At 33.7% G+C, this 19,187-nt stretch overlaps 1 protein-coding gene across 1 annotated transcript; it reads left to right on the plus strand.

Annotated features, from left to right (window-relative positions):
* Window positions 1-1,102: 1,102 nt before the first annotated feature.
* LOC131629099 (uncharacterized) lies at window positions 1,103-1,694 on the plus strand. The gene is made up of 2 exons (XM_058899897.1): window positions 1,103-1,477; window positions 1,653-1,694. The coding sequence occupies exons 1-2, from the start codon at window positions 1,103-1,105 to the stop codon at window positions 1,692-1,694; spliced, it is 417 nt and encodes a 138-aa protein (XP_058755880.1).
* The last annotated feature ends 17,493 nt before the right edge of the window (window positions 1,695-19,187 follow it).

The following is a 19,187-nucleotide window of genomic DNA, read 5'->3' on the forward strand; positions in this document are numbered from 1 at the left end:
AATGTCCAAACTACCACAACAACTTAAGGAGCTGAACGGGATATCCAATTCTTATCAGGTTGCGAAGTGTGAGTTATGCAAGGGCAATCATCAAACAGGATTCTGTACACCAGTCCTAGAAGAAGAAGTAAAGTACGCGAACAACACTCAAGGACCAAGGCAGAATCAATACCAAAATCAGCCATACCAACAAGGGTACCCACCAAGATATAATAACCAGGGATACCAACAAAGGCCACCAAATCAAGGGTATCAACAACAAGCATTTCAACCATACACTCAACCACCACCACAACAAGGAGGACAATCAAAGCTAGAAGAAACTATGACACAATTTATGCAAATGTCCATGACAAATCAAAAGAATCAAGAAGCAGCTATAAAGAATTTAGAAACTCAAGTGGGCCAACTTGCTAAGCAGATTGCAACTAATCAATCAAATGCAACTTTCTCGGCCAACACTCAAGAGAACCCAAAGGAACATTGCAAAGCAGTGGTGACAAGGTCTGGACAAAAAGGTGGCAAGGATGAGCAGGAAATGAATGAGGTTGAAGACGATAAAGAAAAGGAAGATGAAAAACATAATAGAGAAGATGAAGAATATGAAATTATTAACAAGGGGGCTGAAGAGGAAGATATGAGTAGAGAAGTCAAGAAGGAGAAATTAAAAAGAAGGAGTGCTAAAGATAAGATGGCGAACAACACGATTCCAAGTCAACATTTGCCATATCCTCATGCTCCTTCAAAGAAAGACAACGCTAGACAATATGCCAGGTTTATGGAAATTTTTAAGCAACTACAAATTAATATTCCATTCTCTGAAGCTATTGCCCAAATGCCAAAATATGCGAAATTTATGAAAGATATCTTGACAAAGAAGAAAAGACCGGAAGAAGAAGAGGTTATTATACTTGATGCACAATGTAGTGCTATCATATCGCGCCTTCCTCAAAAGGCGAGAGATCCCGGAAGAGTCACTTTGCCGGTTACAATAGGAAATCAAAATATTGGGAATGGATTGATTGATCTCGGATCAAGCATAAATTTAATTCCTTTATCAATAGTAAAGCGGCTGGGAAATATTGAGATGAAAGCAACAAGAATGACTTTGCAACTAGCAGACAAATCTACCACTCTCCCGTATGGAATTGCACAAGACATGTTAGTGAAAGTTGACAAATTTCTGTTTCCGGTGGATTTTGTGGTGATTGATATGGAAGAAGATAAAGATTCACCTATCATCCTTGGAAGACCATTCATGAAAACAGCCCGGATGATGATCGACATCGATGACGGTATAATGAAGCTAAGAGTCCAAGATGAAGAAGTATGTTTTAACCTCTTTGATGCCATGAAACAACCCAAAGACAAGAATGATTGCTTTCGCATGGATGTAACTGAAGCAAGTGGCGAGGAAGTGGCGAGCCAAATTCATCTTTCTAACCCTTTAGAGAGATCTCTTGTTGATTCATTTAATGTACTCACTCAAGAAGAAGAAAAAGAAATTGAGTTGTTTCTAAAAGAATTAGAGAAGGGTGGCAACACATCCAACAAAGAAGACAAAGTGGAGGATTTGGAGCTAAAAAAAGAAGTGAAAGAATCGAAGCTAGAATTAAAATTACTCCCAACTCATTTGAAGTATGTATTTTTAGATGAAGAGGGAAGTAAACCGGTCGTTATTAGCTCAAAGTTAAATGCTACAGAAGAGGCAAGACTCATACAAATCCTTCAAAAGAATAAAGCAACAATCGGATGGGTATTGGCAGATTTGAAAGGTATCAGCCCTGCATATTGCATGCACAAGATTATGTTAGAAGAAGACTTCAAACCAGTGGCCCAACCACAAAGAAGACTAAATCCAACAATGAAAGAGGTAGTAAGGAAAGAGGTGATCAAACTCCTAGAAGCAGGAATGATTTACCCAATTTCTGATAGTGCATGGGTAAGTCCGGTACAAGTTGTTCCAAAGAAGGGAGGCATGACGGTAATCCGTAATGACAAAAATGAACTCATACCAACTAGAACTGTGACCGGGTGGCGCATGTGCATAGATTACCGGAGACTCAACAAAGCAACAAGGAAATACCACTTTCCATTACCATTCATGGATCAAATGCTTGAGAGATTATCGGGGCAGAATTACTATTGCTTTCTGGATGGATATTCCGGATACAATCAAATCATAGTCAACCCAGAGGATCATGAGAAGACAGCATTTACATGTCCATTTGGAATTTTCGCATATAGGAGGATGCCATTTGGACTATGCAATGCCCCAGCAACTTTTCAACGATGCATGCAAGCCATATTCTCTGACCTTATTGAAAAGAGTATTGAGGTATTCATGGATGACTTTTCAGTGTTCGGAAAGACGTTTGATACATGCTTGAACAATCTGGACGTGGCACTTGAAAGGTGTATTGAGACCAATTTGATCCTTAATTGGGAGAAGTGCCATTTTATGGTAACAGAAGGAATTGTACTCGGACACAAAGTATCTTCAAGAGGACTTGAAGTAGACCAAGCCAAGGTGGAGGTAATTTCAAAGCTCCCACCTCCAATAAATGTCAAAGGAGTACGAAGCTTTTTAGGTCATGCAGGATTCTACAGAAGGTTTGTTAAAGATTTTTCTAAGATTGCCAAGCCTTTGAGTAATCTACTCAACCAGGGTACGTGTTTTAATTTGGATGAATCTTGTGTTAAAGCCTTCAATGACCTGAAAGAACGGCTAGCTACCGCACCTGTGATAGTAGCACCAGATTGGAAAAACCATTTTGAACTTATGTGTGATGCTAGTGACTATGCCATAGGTGCGGTGTTAGGCCAACGGAAAGGAAAAGTTTTTCATGTCATACACTATGCAAGCAAGGTGCTAAATGACGCTCAAGTCAATTATGCTACCACAGAAAAAGAATTTTTAGCTATAGTGTATGCTCTTGAAAAATTCAGATCCTATCTCATTGGGTCAAAAGTGGTGATTTACACAGACCATGCGGCCATAAAATATTTGCTCACCAAACCGGATTCGAAGCAAAGACTCATTCGTTGGGTCCTTCTTTTACAAGAATTTGACATAGAAATCCGGGATAAAAAAGGGTCAGAAAATGTGGTAGCAGATTGTCATACCCCAAAATTTGCCCACCATAATCTCAAGATATTTTGGCTCAAGAAGTCTCAACTTCAACTGCTCAAGTAGCAAGCATGCATATCTCCTCCCAAATAAAGATCCATAATACCATTCATTCATTTTTTATAACATTTATTTATTTTATTTGGATTTTATTCACTTAAAGTCTAAATAAACCAAATAAATATAAAAAATATTTGAATTAATCTATGGGAATTTATTTTAATCATTCAAGAGGACCGTGGACAAATTATTGTCTATTCTCATGTTTTATTTGATTTATTTAAAGCCAAATTAAAATCAAATAAAATTATAGTTTAGCAATAAGAGATAAACTAGGGTCCAAGCCCATTCTTTGACCTAATTTCATCTATTATATATACACAACAATACAAGTCATGAGGACCGGGGGGGACCAAGGGATAACCCTTATTTCTTTTCTCTCGTACAGCAAGCTTTTTCAAACCCTTATTTTTCCATTAACATATTCTAGCCATGTTTTTTCTACATTGCTTTTGTCTGCTACCTTTTTACAAAGAATTAACAAAACCAAATCCTCACCTCACCAAACCTCTTGTAAAACCGACCAAACACTGATCCAAAATTTGTCTTCATCGCGCTTCATAACCCATATCATAGCATCACCACACGACATTCGCATATCTGTTTCCGGCCACGGCGATTTGCAATTTCAACCAGTAATTATTCCCAACCAGCAATGACGATAATCTCTCCATCTTCTCTCGATCGCGTCTCTCTGCTCGCGATCCTCTTTGTCTCGGTTCGGCCAAACATCAAACAGTATATAAATTCCCTAAAGCCTCGATTCAATCTATCAACCTCTATCAATTTGGGAGCAAGATTAAGGGGAAGTATTGTTGTCTTTCTTCTGCTAACTTATGTGCCCTAATTTTGCTGTTATGAACTCATTGTTGATGGGCCTAGTATGAACTTTGAATTTGAATTCACTTATTCTTCACGCTTGGCAGATTTGGATCTTGTATTTGTTGTAACAGATTTTTTTAAGAACTTGGAAGAAGAAGTAGATCAAACCACAACACCGGCGCGATTCGAACCTTCGACACACTTGAAACATAGCAACACTCACCGGATTTAAATCAACAACGTCACCATCGGAATTGCAGAATTGCACAGCAACAATTTTCCACGCATCAACAACAGCTCCACACTGCAAATGCTGCTCTTCGGATCCGACGGTAACTCCCCTGTTCGTAGCTTTTATTAGTGCATGATGTAATCTTTGTATTTGATGTTGATGTTCTTTTAAAGACAATCAAAGAAGCTGCAACCAATTTCATATTTGGATAAGAAATTGTGAGAAAATAATAGAAGAAAAGGTTAGAATCTCAAAGTTGTTTCTAGATTCCTCACGTGAGCTACATAGAGTTGGGCTGCATTTTCCTTAATTTTTTTTTATGAGCTAGCGCCAAGTGTCGTGTGCCTATTTGTTAGGAGTTATATTTGAAAAAAAGTCAAATAAATTTCCTTACTATGATTAAAAAATTTATATTTATATATTTATAGTTAGATTAACCATTCTTTTTTTTTCCTTTCTTATAAAAGAAAACGAAACTATGATTAGTAATTTTATAATTTCTTTTAGAACTTAGATGTAATTATCTCTTTTTTTTTTTCTTAATTAATCTTAATTGATATTTGTTAGCAATTTTTACCATTATTTCATTCATCTATTATTTATGTATTTTTACTACCATTTTCTTGTTTTTGCGAGGTACTACCATTGCGAGCATCAGACTGTTTTGCAGATATTCATAGTTTGCTCATGCATGCATGGATTAATCCAACGCTTCAGAGCCTGCAGTTCCATGATGAACCTTCAAGATGCGACCACACCTGATTCTAGCATCCAGGTTAACCCTGAGGCTTCCTCCGACCGCCAACCATATCAGATCAAATTCGAAGCTAAGTTCTTATTCATATTTAATTTTTCTTTGACATTTTTTATTAAGTTAGAGTTAACTCTAATTCTCACTGAATTAGCCATACACTCACCCTCTTCTGTTTATTCTTCCTTTCCAATTTTCAGGGTTTGATGATCGTCGAAGCTACGAGTTTGGTAACCCTAAAACCCTAACCTTGGTATGTTTCTTTGTTTATTATTACTTATGTCAAACCCTGTTAAGGGATCCGCTGGTTACAATTTCCCTCCCCCATATCTGTTTTGATTATATTGTTTAAATGCGTGGTTAGTAATCCTAGGGAGTGCAACCTTTGAATTGAACATAGAATCACTAAATTTACAAGATAATATATTTGAATATAATCACATGATTGGTGCACACACGCACACTTTTGGGTAACCTCTCTGTTGCCTGTTGTCTGTCGCCTTGTTGCCTGTTGCCTTTGTGTTTTTTGCAGAATAAGCCATGTCCCTCGAATACGAGGATACCTCAGTCATGCTGCCTCGATAAATATAGGTCATGCGACCCTAAATGATGCTGCCTTCGATACACTAACATGACCTCGACCCTCGAAAGTTGCCTACGGAAAAGGCTGAGGTATCTTCTGGTTGCCTACGGAAAAAAGGCTATTCTGATCCTTCCTCTTAGACTACCTGCCCCTTTATGGCATGGGTCAGTCTTTGAGCGAATGATAATTCGACGACCCTTCTACCTCCAAACGAAAGGCTTCCTGCCCTCTTATGGCAAGGATTGACCCTTTCATTCTGAAAGGCTAAAAAGAGACCTATCATCTGAGTTTAAGGTAATTGCCCCTAATTGCCTTGCCATGCTCTACTTTCTATATTCTTTCTCAAAATTCTTCAAAAACTGGCTACGCTCATTTTACGAGCTAAAGTCCATTTTTTCCTCTTTCATCTACATTTTCTGAAAACGAGCGAGCAAAGCAATTAAGAGCCCATGGAAAACCATGGATGCAAAGGGTGCCTTACACTTTCCCTTTGCATAAATTACCCCCCGAACTCAGATTTCTTTAAAAGGTTTTTTTCTGTTTCTTTTAGCCTTTCCGATTTAGTTTGGATAAAATAAAAGTCGGTGGCGACTCATGCTTAACCGCGACATTTCGATCGATAAAAAGTCAGTTCACCGTATTACAGAACTGGCGACTCTGCTGGGGATACATCGATAAAAGAGGGGTTACCTTAAAAGCTTAGGATTCACTTAAATGTTTTCTATTGTTTGTTTTGTTTGTTTTATTTTTCAGGGGCGTTTTGGGAAAATTGAAGGACGAATCCTATTCCCGGATTCAAGAACACTTAAGATTAGGAGTGGCATAGTCATGGAGACCCCCCTTGTGCATGCTTGGGGTTGGTCAAAATGAAGTTCACACTTGAGTTAGGCCTCCACTGGTTATTGTGTACCTCTTTTGCATGAGAGAGGTTTATGCATGTATCTTTGGGTGCGTCGGAGCTCAAGGACCTTTAGTTACCCTTAACCCATCCTGGCTTTTAGGAACGTAGTGGGAGGGCTATTCTTGGTGCATGCCAAGTTATGGTCGCTACCCGATACTACAGCTCAGATAGGTTTCTTCCTAAAGTATCATTGCGTGGTATGCATGTACCATGTTCGAGGGTGCTTTAGAGGGGGCTGACAATTCTGAGTCACTTGGTAGAACCCGTTGCTGAAAACTCCTTATCCATAGAAATACCCTGGGGAAGGACACCTGATCGGACTCCATGCAAGCCTTAAGCCAAAAATTGTGTGACTTGTGTGACTTGCGTGACTTGGGTGACTTATTGTGTTTACTACTAACCTTCATTTCCTTGCAGGTTTTGTTAAAAGGACTTGTTTGTCCTTACTATCTCACACTATGCCAAATGAACTTCATTCGCATAACATCATGACGTCATGACATCATAAGCATAACATGATTTAACTAACCCTTTCAAGGATCTTAGGGATTTAGGGCGCACAATTTCAGGTACCTCTATCAAAGGTTGATGTCCTAATCAAGGGGCAAGAGGATTTATTTTCCTCTAGCCACATACCTTCCAATTCAAGGACACGATACCTATCAAGGGGCAAGAGGATTTATTTTCCTCTAGCCATATACTTTCAAATTCAGAGGTATCCCGAATCAGAGGCTATGACCCACTAGATATGGTGAGCTTGATTCTCAAAGAAGAACATCCAAAAACCAGAGTTCTTCAAACGAAGATGCGACCAAATCATTTTCTATTGTTGCTAACTAAATTCCCAAAGATCCTTGAAAAGATTGCATTTGCATTCATAACATCACATAAAACTAACTTTGCCTTTCAAGTCGACCAACTGGTCAGACAAATACCATCAAAAAATCAATCTCTGTCAGATATACATTCTGGAAGCTCGAACCCCAGACATTCTGAAAGTTCCAATCAGATGAACATTCTGGAAGCTTGACCCCCAGACTTCTGAAACATTCCAATCAGATATACATTCCGGAAGCTCGAACCCCGGACATTCTGAAAGTTCCAATCAGATGAACATTCTGGAAGCTTAACCCCCAGACTTCTGAAACATTCCAATCAGATATACATTCTGGAAGCTCGAACCCCGGACATTCTGAAAGTTCCAATCAGATGAACATTCTGGAAGCTTGACCCCCAGACTTCTGAAACATTCCAATCAGATATACATTCCGGAAGCTCGAACCCCGGACATTCTAAAAGTTCCAATCAGATGAACATTCTGGAAGCTTGACCCCCAGACTTCTGAAACATTCCAATCAGATATACATTCCGGAAGCTCGAACCCCGGATATTCTGAAACTTCCAATCAGATGAACATTCTGGAAGCTTGACCCTCAGACTTCTGAAACATTCCAATCAGATATACATTCCGGAAGCTCGAACCCCGGACATTCTGAAAAATTCTTATCAGATACACATTCTGGATGCCCGAACCCCGGATACTCTGAATCTCTACATCAGTTCCACAACAACGACGCAAGCCAGATGCACCTAAGTGTCAATTCACCAAAATCAATATGTCGTCGGCTCAAACATTATAGCATCTGTTGAAGATCAGATTGATTACTCTGAGGGATGCTCCTAAGAATTCTAACACCTCCACTCCTTGCTATAAACTCAATGCGAGGTGCGTGTACCATTCCAACAGTCCTAGGCGTTACACAAACAATTGCCGAACATTGAAGAATAAGATTCAAGATCTGATCGATGATAGGGAAATCAAATTCAACCCTCCTAAAAACTCCCGCGATGATCACTGCTCATATGCCTAGTCATGACAAGATTGATTGACATCTCAACGAACGAACTTTTGGATCATTAGATCTACTTTCATTTGCAAGTTCTTTCCTGTTTGTTTAAACATTTGACTCATGATAGACATTATCTGTTTTAATAATCATCATCAGTGCATTGCATATATTTGTCTTGAATAAATTATTTCGCTATCACTCATTTTAAATTATGTCTCTACTTTGCATATGTTTTGTGATATTCAACTCCTGTTAAAGCTGTATGCCTTTCGAGGGAGGATGACGAAAACGATACCGCAACCTCATACAATATGCTTTTGAACGGACTATGCTGACGATGTACAGGCATTGTTTCAATTTCTAAACAGTGGAGATATAAGGATGTTAATCCCTCGTCAACCCCTTTGAGCCTAAGAAGTGGAAGTTTCTTTCTTGTACTAATTAAAACCCTTATCATAACCTGGGGCAAGGTAGTTCTCAGTTAATTTGGCTGTGCATTTTATTTTAAGAGAATCATTCGGTACACTTTTCAACAAAGGTTTCAATCACAAACGTTCAACCGCACACATCAAAGAAGTGTTGGAGATGTCAATCAAAAGCCAATGATGGTTCATCAATCATTAAGCAAGGCAGTCAATATCTTTCAAAAGAAAAAAAAATGAAAAAACATATATACAAGAGATGACTTAGGCAAAAATCAAGGCATCCCGCTGACTGTAAGTTCAAAATAGACAGTTCAGGCAAAAGTTAGGGATATCAAAAAGATGAAAGAGAAGTCAATAAATTCCTGAACAACACAATGTTGTAACTACCAAAAGGAAGAAGTGACTGCCATCTCAAAAGTTCTCTCTGCTTGTGAACCATCATCATTATCAAAGGTGCAAATCCAAAAGTCTCTTGGAACCTGAATGCATAAGTTGAATCAACTGAGCTTAGGATTGAAGATCATCACGAAGAGGGGTGGGTACAATCAAATTTTGAGCCTTTATCCTCTGTTTCTTGAAACCGTGAACCAAGCCACGTTACAACCCTTGAAAGTCCTAATTGAAGCATGGTTAGTTCGAAAGCATATTGTCACCAAAAAGGTATCCCGACTCCTTAAGGTTTACTACAAATGTTAAGTTGATATCCTGTTTCTATAAACATCACATTGTTACGAATATCATGTTTTTACAAATATCACGCCTTTACATCTCTTGTTTTAATGTTTTTCAAAAAACTCAAGACAAACGTATGTATTGCATCTCATGAATTCATTATTAAACAAATTTTGCTACATAATTTCAAGTGTTAGCAACAAAAAGAACTTGCACAGGGTACAACTAACGATCGAAAGTTATCCCGACAGACAAGATTACCCCGAGAAGCAATGTCTCCTACGTATACAAGGGGCATGGCATGTTTTGCCCAATCAATCTGGGGCAATCAAGTCAAGATTCCGAGAATCTCTCAAGGATGCCAAAACAATCAGGGGCATCATCCTAAGTTTATGATTACTGGGGGCATGTCGCTCATAGTAAAGTCCTCGCGAGGCGAATCTTTCCAAAGTTCCTACTAACTGGGGCAAATCTATGCAAGTCCAGTTTTACACCTTTACCAAATACTCAGTGGCGTGTTCTAATCAAATCCAGGAATGGTAGTACTATAATGCTGGGGGCAATGTTCAAGGCATCCATGCGTTCCCGTAATTCTGATCATATCCCCACAGAGTAATCATTAAGAAGATGTCTTCAAATACTCTCGTCCCGAGAAAGACGTGGCTCCCCAACAGAGTTTACATCTTCAACACTACCATTTCTCCAACACTTTGCTCATCTCCGACACGGCTTACTAAATATCTTTCATCCCCAGTCAGGATCCGTCAAATTACTATTCATCCCCAAGCAGGAGTCATAAATCCCCGGCTGAGCATCTCCAAGAAAAGATCAAAACATCAAACTCACAATGACATAGAGATTTATCTTCTCAATCAAGATGCTTCGAGTAACATAAATCATAGCCATACATCATATACATCTCATGCATATTCATACATTGCATACAGTTATAATTCATACATAACATACAAAGCGTCCCATTCATTTTTGAGAACTCCATCTCATTCATTACATACATCATAAACATTGCATAAAACTGACATTGTTACCAAGAGAATATCATCTGACAGGTACATTACAAAGGTTCGAATCTTATTCAAAGCAAAGCCTGACGCACGGCCCTCCAGACATCTACGGATGCAATTGAGAATAGTCTAACGTACGACTTGTCTTCAGCCTAACGCACGGTCTTCCAGACATCTACGGATGCAAATTGGGTAGTCTAACGTACGGCTTATCCATCAACCTGACGCACGGTTTTCCAGACATCTAAGGATGCAATCAGGATTAGTCTAACGTACGACTTGTCTTCAGCCTAACGCACGGTTTTCCAGACATCCGCGGATGCAAACAGTCTAACATATGACACATTCTAACTCTCAAGCTTGTCAAGTCAGATGGCATCTTTAAGCCCATCTCCGACAAAAGTCCCTATTTCAGCTAGGACAAATTTCTTGGTATTCTAGTGTTCAATCAACTTCCACCTTCAGATACCGAATGGCATACAAACCACTCTACATCTTCAGGTTTAAGATAATTGAACAGGGGCAGCTGTCATACCCCAAAATTTGCCCACCATAATCTCAAGATATTTTGGCTCAAGAAGTCTCAACTTCAACTGCTCAAGTAGCAAGCATGCATATCTCCTCCCAAATAAAGATCCATAATACCATTCATTCATTTTTTATAACATTTATTTATTTTATTTGGATTTTATTCACTTAAAGTCTAAATAAACCAAATAAATATAAAAAATATTTGAATTAATCTATGGGAATTTATTTTAATCATTCAAGAGGACCGTGGACAAATTATTGTCTATTCTCATGTTTTATTTGATTTATTTAAAGCCAAATTAAAATCAAATAAAATTATAGTTTAGCAATAAGAGATAAACTAGGGTCCAAGCCCATTCTTTGACCTAATTTCATCTATTATATATACACAACAATACAAGTCATGAGGACCGGGGGGGACCAAGGGATAACCCTTATTTCTTTTCTCTCGTACAGCAAGCTTTTTCAAACCCTTATTTTTCCATTAACATATTCTAGCCATGTTTTTTCTACATTGCTTTTGTCTGCTACCTTTTTACAAAGAATTAACAAAACCAAATCCTCACCTCACCAAACCTCTTGTAAAACCGACCAAACACTGATCCAAAATTTGTCTTCATCGCGCTTCATAACCCATATCATAGCATCACCACACGACATTCGCATATCTGTTTCCGGCCACGACGACTTGCAATTTCAACCAGTAATTATTCCCAACCAGCAATGACGATAATCTCTCCATCTTCTCTCGATCGCGTCTCTCTGCTCGCGATCCTCTTTGTCTCGGTTCGGCCAAACATCAAACAGTATATAAATTCCCTAAAGCCTCGATTCAATCTATCAACCTCTATCAATTTGGGAGCAAGATTAAGGGGAAGTATTGTTGTCTTTCTTCTGCTAACTTATGTGCCCTAATTTTGCTGTTATGAACTCATTGTTGATGGGCCTAGTATGAACTTTGAATTTGAATTCACTTATTCTTCACGCTTGGCAGATTTGGATCTTGTATTTGTTGTAACAGATTTTTTTAAGAACTTGGAAGAAGAAGTAGATCAAACCACAACACCGGCGCGATTCGAACCTTCGACACACTTGAAACATAGCAACACTCACCGGATTTAAATCAACAACGTCACCATCGGAATTGCAGAATTGCACAGCAACAATTTTCCACGCATCAACAACAGCTCCACACTGCAAATGCTGCTCTTCGGATCCGACGGTAACTCCCCTGTTCGTAGCTTTTATTAGTGCATGATGTAATCTTTGTATTTGATGTTGATGTTCTTTTAAAGACAATCAAAGAAGCTGCAACCAATTTCATATTTGGATAAGAAATTGTGAGAAAATAATAGAAGAAAAGGTTAGAATCTCAAAGTTGTTTCTAGATTCCTCACGTGAGCTACATAGAGTTGGGCTGCATTTTCCTTAATTTTTTTTTATGAGCTAGCGCCAAGTGTCGTGTGCCTATTTGTTAGGAGTTATATCTACAATATAAGAAAATTCACTGTCCTGGAAAATACCAATTTGCCCCCCTTGTTTCCATGTTGTGCCAAGTGGACATCTTAATTGCAAAGCTTCTCATGTCTACATTTTTTTAAACCTTTCAAATCTAACTTTTCTACCCACACTCTTTTTGTGAGTCACTTCATTTCTCTAATTCTCTCTCTTGCACAAAATCTTTCTTCTTCTTCTTCTTCCTTCAACCTCAAATCTTCTTGCTTCTTCATCTTTTTCTTCTTCGTTCTACCTCTTCTTCTTCTTTTTCCTCCTCTTTTTCTTATTGAAACCAAATCGAAACAACCATTGATCTGTGATATCAATTTATGATTTCAAAAATAAACTCAGATCTTCCTCTTCTTATTTCTTCTACAAATCTTTGTTTATTTTATATATTTTTATTAACTAACTTAATTTTTTCATTTGTCTGTTTTTCAGTTGTTATTTATCACTCATCACTTAGGTTTCTCTTCTTTATATTTTTTATTTTCTTTATTATTTAATTTTCAATTTTTAATTTTTCTGAAACTGAAAATTAAAGAGTATAAAAAGATTTACATTAGAGATGAGTAAGTTGATGGATCTGATTCTAATATATGTATTTTTTTCCAGATCTGGAAATTAAAGAGGATTAAAACATGCTGGAAATAATGAAGATGAAAAGACGGATAAATTTCATCAACAGAAACAAAGTTATTAATGTTAGTTTTTTTCTCATGATTTAGACCTTACACTTACTTGACCTTCATTTTCTCTCATCAAGTTAACCGATTCTACTCAAAGAAATTGTAGACCAGAAAGCAAAAACAAGTAACTAAATGATGCACTCTATGATAGAGAAGCAATATTTGATTTTGAATTTACTGTCCAATACATTTTTCATGAAGACATGTTATTGTACTTTCTAAGTTTCTTTAGAATATATTAGATAACTCTCCAATAAATCATTCAAAAGTATATATTTATTTCAATAAAATATATTTTGATTTTATTATAATGCTTAAAAAAATTATAAAATTTTTTTTTTGACAAAAAATTATAAAATATTTTATGAATATAAAAGTGTGATTATAATTTTTTATAAAACACAAATTAAATTTTTAGAATCTCCTCACTTGGGATAAAAGTTTTTACTTGAAAAAAAATCATATACATGATTCTGATATTAAATATGGTTTATTTTCCCGTCCTTTCTATTTAAACTTATTTATTTATTTTAATGTTTTATGTATAATTTTTTATTTATTTCACTTGGTATAAATTTATTTATTGGCATAAATTTTGTAAAGTCATCTTCCTGATAGGAGTTTTGCAGGAGTGGATTGATAAGCCAAATTTTTGTAAAAGGTACAATGGTTTGTCAGCATTGATCATCGATATAAGTGTTGCAAGAGTGCATTGTAAAGCCAAATGTTTGTCTTTCCTCATACACAACAGTAGGATGTAGACTTTTCTAAAGCAAGTCTATTCATTCATATTATGCAGACTTTTCTAAAGCAAATGTTTATTCATTCATACACTAATTATATTTTTAAGTTGTAAGTTTAGTTTGTACAGCTATGCCAAACACTACTTTGCTTAGTACAATTCTACTATTTCAACTTAGTTACCCGTGCCAACTTTTTGCAACTTTTGTAGGAAATATTTACCTCCAATATTTTTGGTTTGTACGATACAACTATCAATGTGTACTAATTATTATTTGACTTTTATGTCAAAAAGGAAATAACAATAACAATTTAATGTTATTATTAGCATTTATGTTTTTTATTTGATAATTAGTGATTATGTTGAGTTATGAAAAAATGATCACGTGAATTTGATTTTTTTTAATAAAGTAGAAATTTTATTTTGTTTTAATCAAATAGATAAATTTTAAAAATATTTTATATAGAATTTTTGGTTTTAAATATTAAAGAATTTTATTCATCAACAATTTTATATTATTAATGAAGAGTGATGTTATATGAAATTATATCTTATAAATAAGTTTTTTTTATATCTCTCATTTACTCTTAAAAATTTCTCATTTATAAAAAAAAATTGTATTTATAAAATGAGGATAATTTTTTTTTTAACTTAAATTAAATTCAAATTTTAAAGAAAAGATACATACATTATATATTTACAAAAATATATAATGGAAAGAACAATATACAATTTGTGTATGTAATAATCAATGATATCTTATTTCCTTTTCAATCTGTTTATAGTTAGAAAAATAATTAATGACATTTGTGTATGTCATAAATGATTAAATATTATTTAATTTTTTTAATTTTTTTAATTTATTATTTTTCAAAGACAATTATGAACATTATTTTGTAAGAAAATTGTTCACTTGTGTCTAACAAGCAATGTGATATAATAGTACAATATTTTTATCTTTTGTTGCTATAATACACTAATTTTTTCTCATATGTCACTTCAATACTTTTTTTCTCTTTTACTATTTTCATCTTTTACTGTTATAGTACACTAACTTTTTCTTATATGTCACTTCAATACAATTTAAATAGTGACAGGATAAATTTGTATCATTAATATAGATATGTGAAAAATATACTATTAATTTAAATACAAGAAGGAAGTGTCAGTGAATATTGATTATAGAAATACGTGAGAGAGACAAAAGAGGGATAGAAGCAACTAGCAAGCATTACAACCACTTAGAATAGAAATGCATTATGTATTTGGAGTTCCAATGCATGAATAGTAGTATTTAATTTTATAAAATATTAGTTCATCATTAATTTGACATATAATATTTTTATCGTTACAGAAATATATTGTATTTAATTTTACCAAAAAGGTTGTAAAATTGAATTTCAACACTACTTTTATAAAAGAATAAGCTTAACATATTTTATTGATTTGTAGAATAAAATATGAATAAGAATAAATTTATTTGTAAATAAAACACGTAGTTGACCAATTAAATATGAGTCGGTTTTGAATTGGTTAAAATAATTTATTTTATATTGTATTTAATTAAGTTTTTAATAATTATCCTCTAATTAAAAATCGGACATTCGTCCAAGTATATATTTAATTATTATTTTTTCACGGGTACTGGATATTTTTCTATATATTCAATTTTAACGATGTACCTACTTGTATTTACAATATTATTATTAATGAAATGGTTTAGTTTCTTGCTGTCAAAAAAAATTGGTGAAATTATTGTAGGGAGACTATTATTACTTAAATTTATTCTAATCGGTAATAAGTATAATAATAATTAATAATAATCAATATTTTTTTATACCATTTATAATATATTAGATGATTGATAAAATGTTAGTATTATTTTATATTATTTATAATACTTAATAATAATTAATAGTGTTTGTATAATTGATGAAAATATAATCTTATCACATTTCTTTTCATTTTATGATGCTATATTGCAAGGTAGAATCTTATTCAAATATTTTAAATCTTTTCTTGGAAACCCAAATATTTTCTTTCAACTTCTATTACTCATACTCACTGGTCTTTTCCTACTCCTACATATACTCTCATTTCATTCTCTCTCTTCAACAATCTTCTTCTACACTCAACTATCTTCCCAAGGCTAAAACTCAATCACCTTCCATCTTTTTCTTACAACTAATTTATTAAAAAACAAATGGAGGACATTATAATTAATAATATTTTTTATTAATTAATAATAGCAGCATGATGTATTTTATTTTTTTATTCAAAATTTTTGAAAAATGAATATAATTCATGGGTTAATCAAATGTTTAAGATATAATTGAGAAAATTTTGAAAAATGAATATAAAATATTTACAATTTTTTAATTCCAGTCTTTTAACACCACAAATAGTTTATTTTAAGTATAAATTGATCTCTAAAGCTTTTTAAAACTATCACATAAAAAAGAAAAATAAATTGATAGGTAACAAACATATCGAAATAAATAACTAAAATACATAACTGAGTAATGTGAGGAGCAACATAACATGTGCACAATTGCTACAATCAATTTGAAATACATGATATTATAAAAAATTTACAAATTTAATTAATTGAAAAAGACGGTTAATTATTGTAATCCATGATAAAAATAACTTAATTTACATAATGAATGCAATTTTGGAAAAAATTAAAATCACAAATGATTACTATAAGAAGAAAAATAATCCATATAATGTTCCTTATTGCAATGATTTAATGGTAGTAAAAAATAAAGTTAATATAGTTAATGGAGGTAACTAATTTTTTTATATATAAGAAATTGAAAACGTGAAGTATGTTAAATAGTGGAGGTAAAATATCAGTGTTATATCATCAGTATTTTAAGTTAAAAGAAAAAATTTGTAATTGTTTTTTATCTCCAAGCTAAATAAGAAAAACCATAAAGTTTGTAAATGCTTTTTGATCACCAAAGTAAATAATAATTAAACAAATTATGACAAATTGATAAAAAAATGATGACAAATTTGATAAAAAGAGATAATTAATGTCTTGATTGTATCAAAGAAAATCTATAGAATAAAGATAATAGGTCTTACTATAGTGTTATATAATGCAAGCCAAAGTCACATCAACTATATTTATCTCTATGCCTTTTTTCCTTTTCATCATCACACATGTCTTTTAATATTATAAAAGACTGTCAAAATAATTTTTTATTTTTTTATTTAATGTTACATATTCAAAATAAATAATAATTATAATAATAATTAATAATATTCAATATATTTTTTTATACCATTTATAATATATTAAATGATTGATAAGATGTTAGTATTATTTTATACTATTTATAATACTTAATAATAATTAATAGTGTTTGTATAATTGATGAAAATATAATCTTATCACGTTTCTTTTCATTTCATGATGCAACATTGCAAGGTAAAATCTAATTCAAATATTTTAAATCTTTTATATGAAACCCAAATATTTTCTTTCCACTTCTATTACTCAATGATTTTTTCCTACTCCTACCTATACTCTCACTCCATTCTCTCTCTTCAACAACTTTCTTCTACACTCAACCATCTTCCGATGGCTAAAACTCAATCATCTTCCATCTTTTTCTTACAACTAATTAATTAAAAAACAAATGGAGGACACTATAAATAATAATATTTTTTATTAATTAATTATAGCAGCATGATGTATTTTATTTTTTTTATTCGAAATTTTTGAAAAATGAATATAATTTATGGACTAATCAAATATTTAAGATATAATTGAGAAAATTTTGAAAAATAAATATAAAATATTTACAATTTTTTTAATTCCAGTCTTTTAACATCATAAATAGTTTTTTTTTTAAAGATAAATTGATCTCTAAAGCTTTTTAAGACTATTGTTGAAATAGTATTGTGGTGTACTTTTCGCTATTATCGTATCCACAGGGATTATTGCGATATCACCGCCGTTCTATAGCCTATTTTGTCTTGAGTTAATGTTACTTTAAATTTGGGTTTGCAAAAGATCATTCAATTCCTTTAGTAGCAAAGAGTAAATTAATGAAAGTTCTAAGTTAAAGAAAATGTATCAAGATTCGATTTCATCGACCTAAATTTGTATGTTTCCTTATAAATAGATGCTTATGAACTTGCTAACGATCAATATAATTACGTATCGACACCTATATCGTCCGTGTCCGCAACGATATAGTTAGATTTACCGTATTGTTTAACCGACGATTTCTCCACCGTTTAAACAATACAAATAACGTTTTAAGAACCGATACTTAGTAAACATCAAACTCTAAATCCATGTCTGCAACTTATAGTTTGAAAGATGATTAGTTAGGTCTAGATACAAACATTGATGTCTCAAACATTTATACCAAAGGAAAAGCTTTAATAAACAAACTAAACCATCTATATTGATCATCACTTGTTCATACACATATATTTACAAGAAAAACATACAAATGGCTAGGAAGATTACATCTTATCTTGATACAAAAGGGATTTAGCTATCCATGAGAATGGTAGCTTGCACAAGAAGGTAAGGATGAAGATCAACAAGCATCAAAGGCGATTAATCTACGATCAAGGCTTCCAATCTTCAACTCTATATTTGCTACAGTGTATATTGCTCTTGTTTCTCTCTAAAATATCTCTCTATCACCACTCAAAAGTGATCTGGCCCATAAACAAATAAACAAAGTTTCGCAGACCGCGCTTAGCGCGGTGCAGCCCGCTAAGCGCGCTATCAATAATTGCTCAAACCGCCCAACCGCGCTAAGCGGGCTCCAGACCTCGCTTAGCGCGGAACTCTCTGCCAGAACTTCCTTCTTTTCTTCAAAAGCGCGCTTAGCGGGCTCAACCTCGCTTAGCGCGCTACCTCTTTTCAGCAATCCTTGGCTTTGGTCTTGGAACATCTTCAAAGTGCTTTTTCCAAGGTCCAAGCTTCCAATTATCTATAAAAACTACAAAATCCAACATAGATTGCAAAGATAAGAACTATTCAACAATAATATAAATATAAGAATATATATATACCAAATGACAATAAAATACTACTTATTAACCACAAAAAGACTTGAGAGTTACCAAAAATTACCTAAGATATTTACACAAATTGGTAACTAACAACTATCACACGAAAAAGAAAAATAAACTAATAGATAAAAACAAATCGAAATAAATAATTAAAATAAATTGAGTATTGTGAGGAGCAACATTACATGTGCACAATTGCTACAATCAATTTGAAATACATGATATTAT

Source organism: Vicia villosa, unplaced genomic scaffold (genome assembly GCF_029867415.1).
Source record: "Vicia villosa cultivar HV-30 ecotype Madison, WI unplaced genomic scaffold, Vvil1.0 ctg.000509F_1_1, whole genome shotgun sequence".
In the NCBI taxonomy this organism is placed as follows: Eukaryota; Viridiplantae; Streptophyta; class Magnoliopsida; order Fabales; family Fabaceae; genus Vicia; species Vicia villosa.

What these genes read in the sequence shown, in the direction of transcription:
- LOC131629099 (XM_058899897.1), top strand. Translation starts at nt 1,103, where the DNA reads ATGACTTTGCAACTAGCAGACAAATCTACCACTCTCCCGTATGGAATT. An exon ending in CTCTTGTTGATTCATTTAAT is followed by an intron (nt 1,478 to 1,652) that starts GTACTCACTCAA and finishes ATGTATTTTTAG; the next exon opens with ATGAAGAGGGAAGTAAACCG.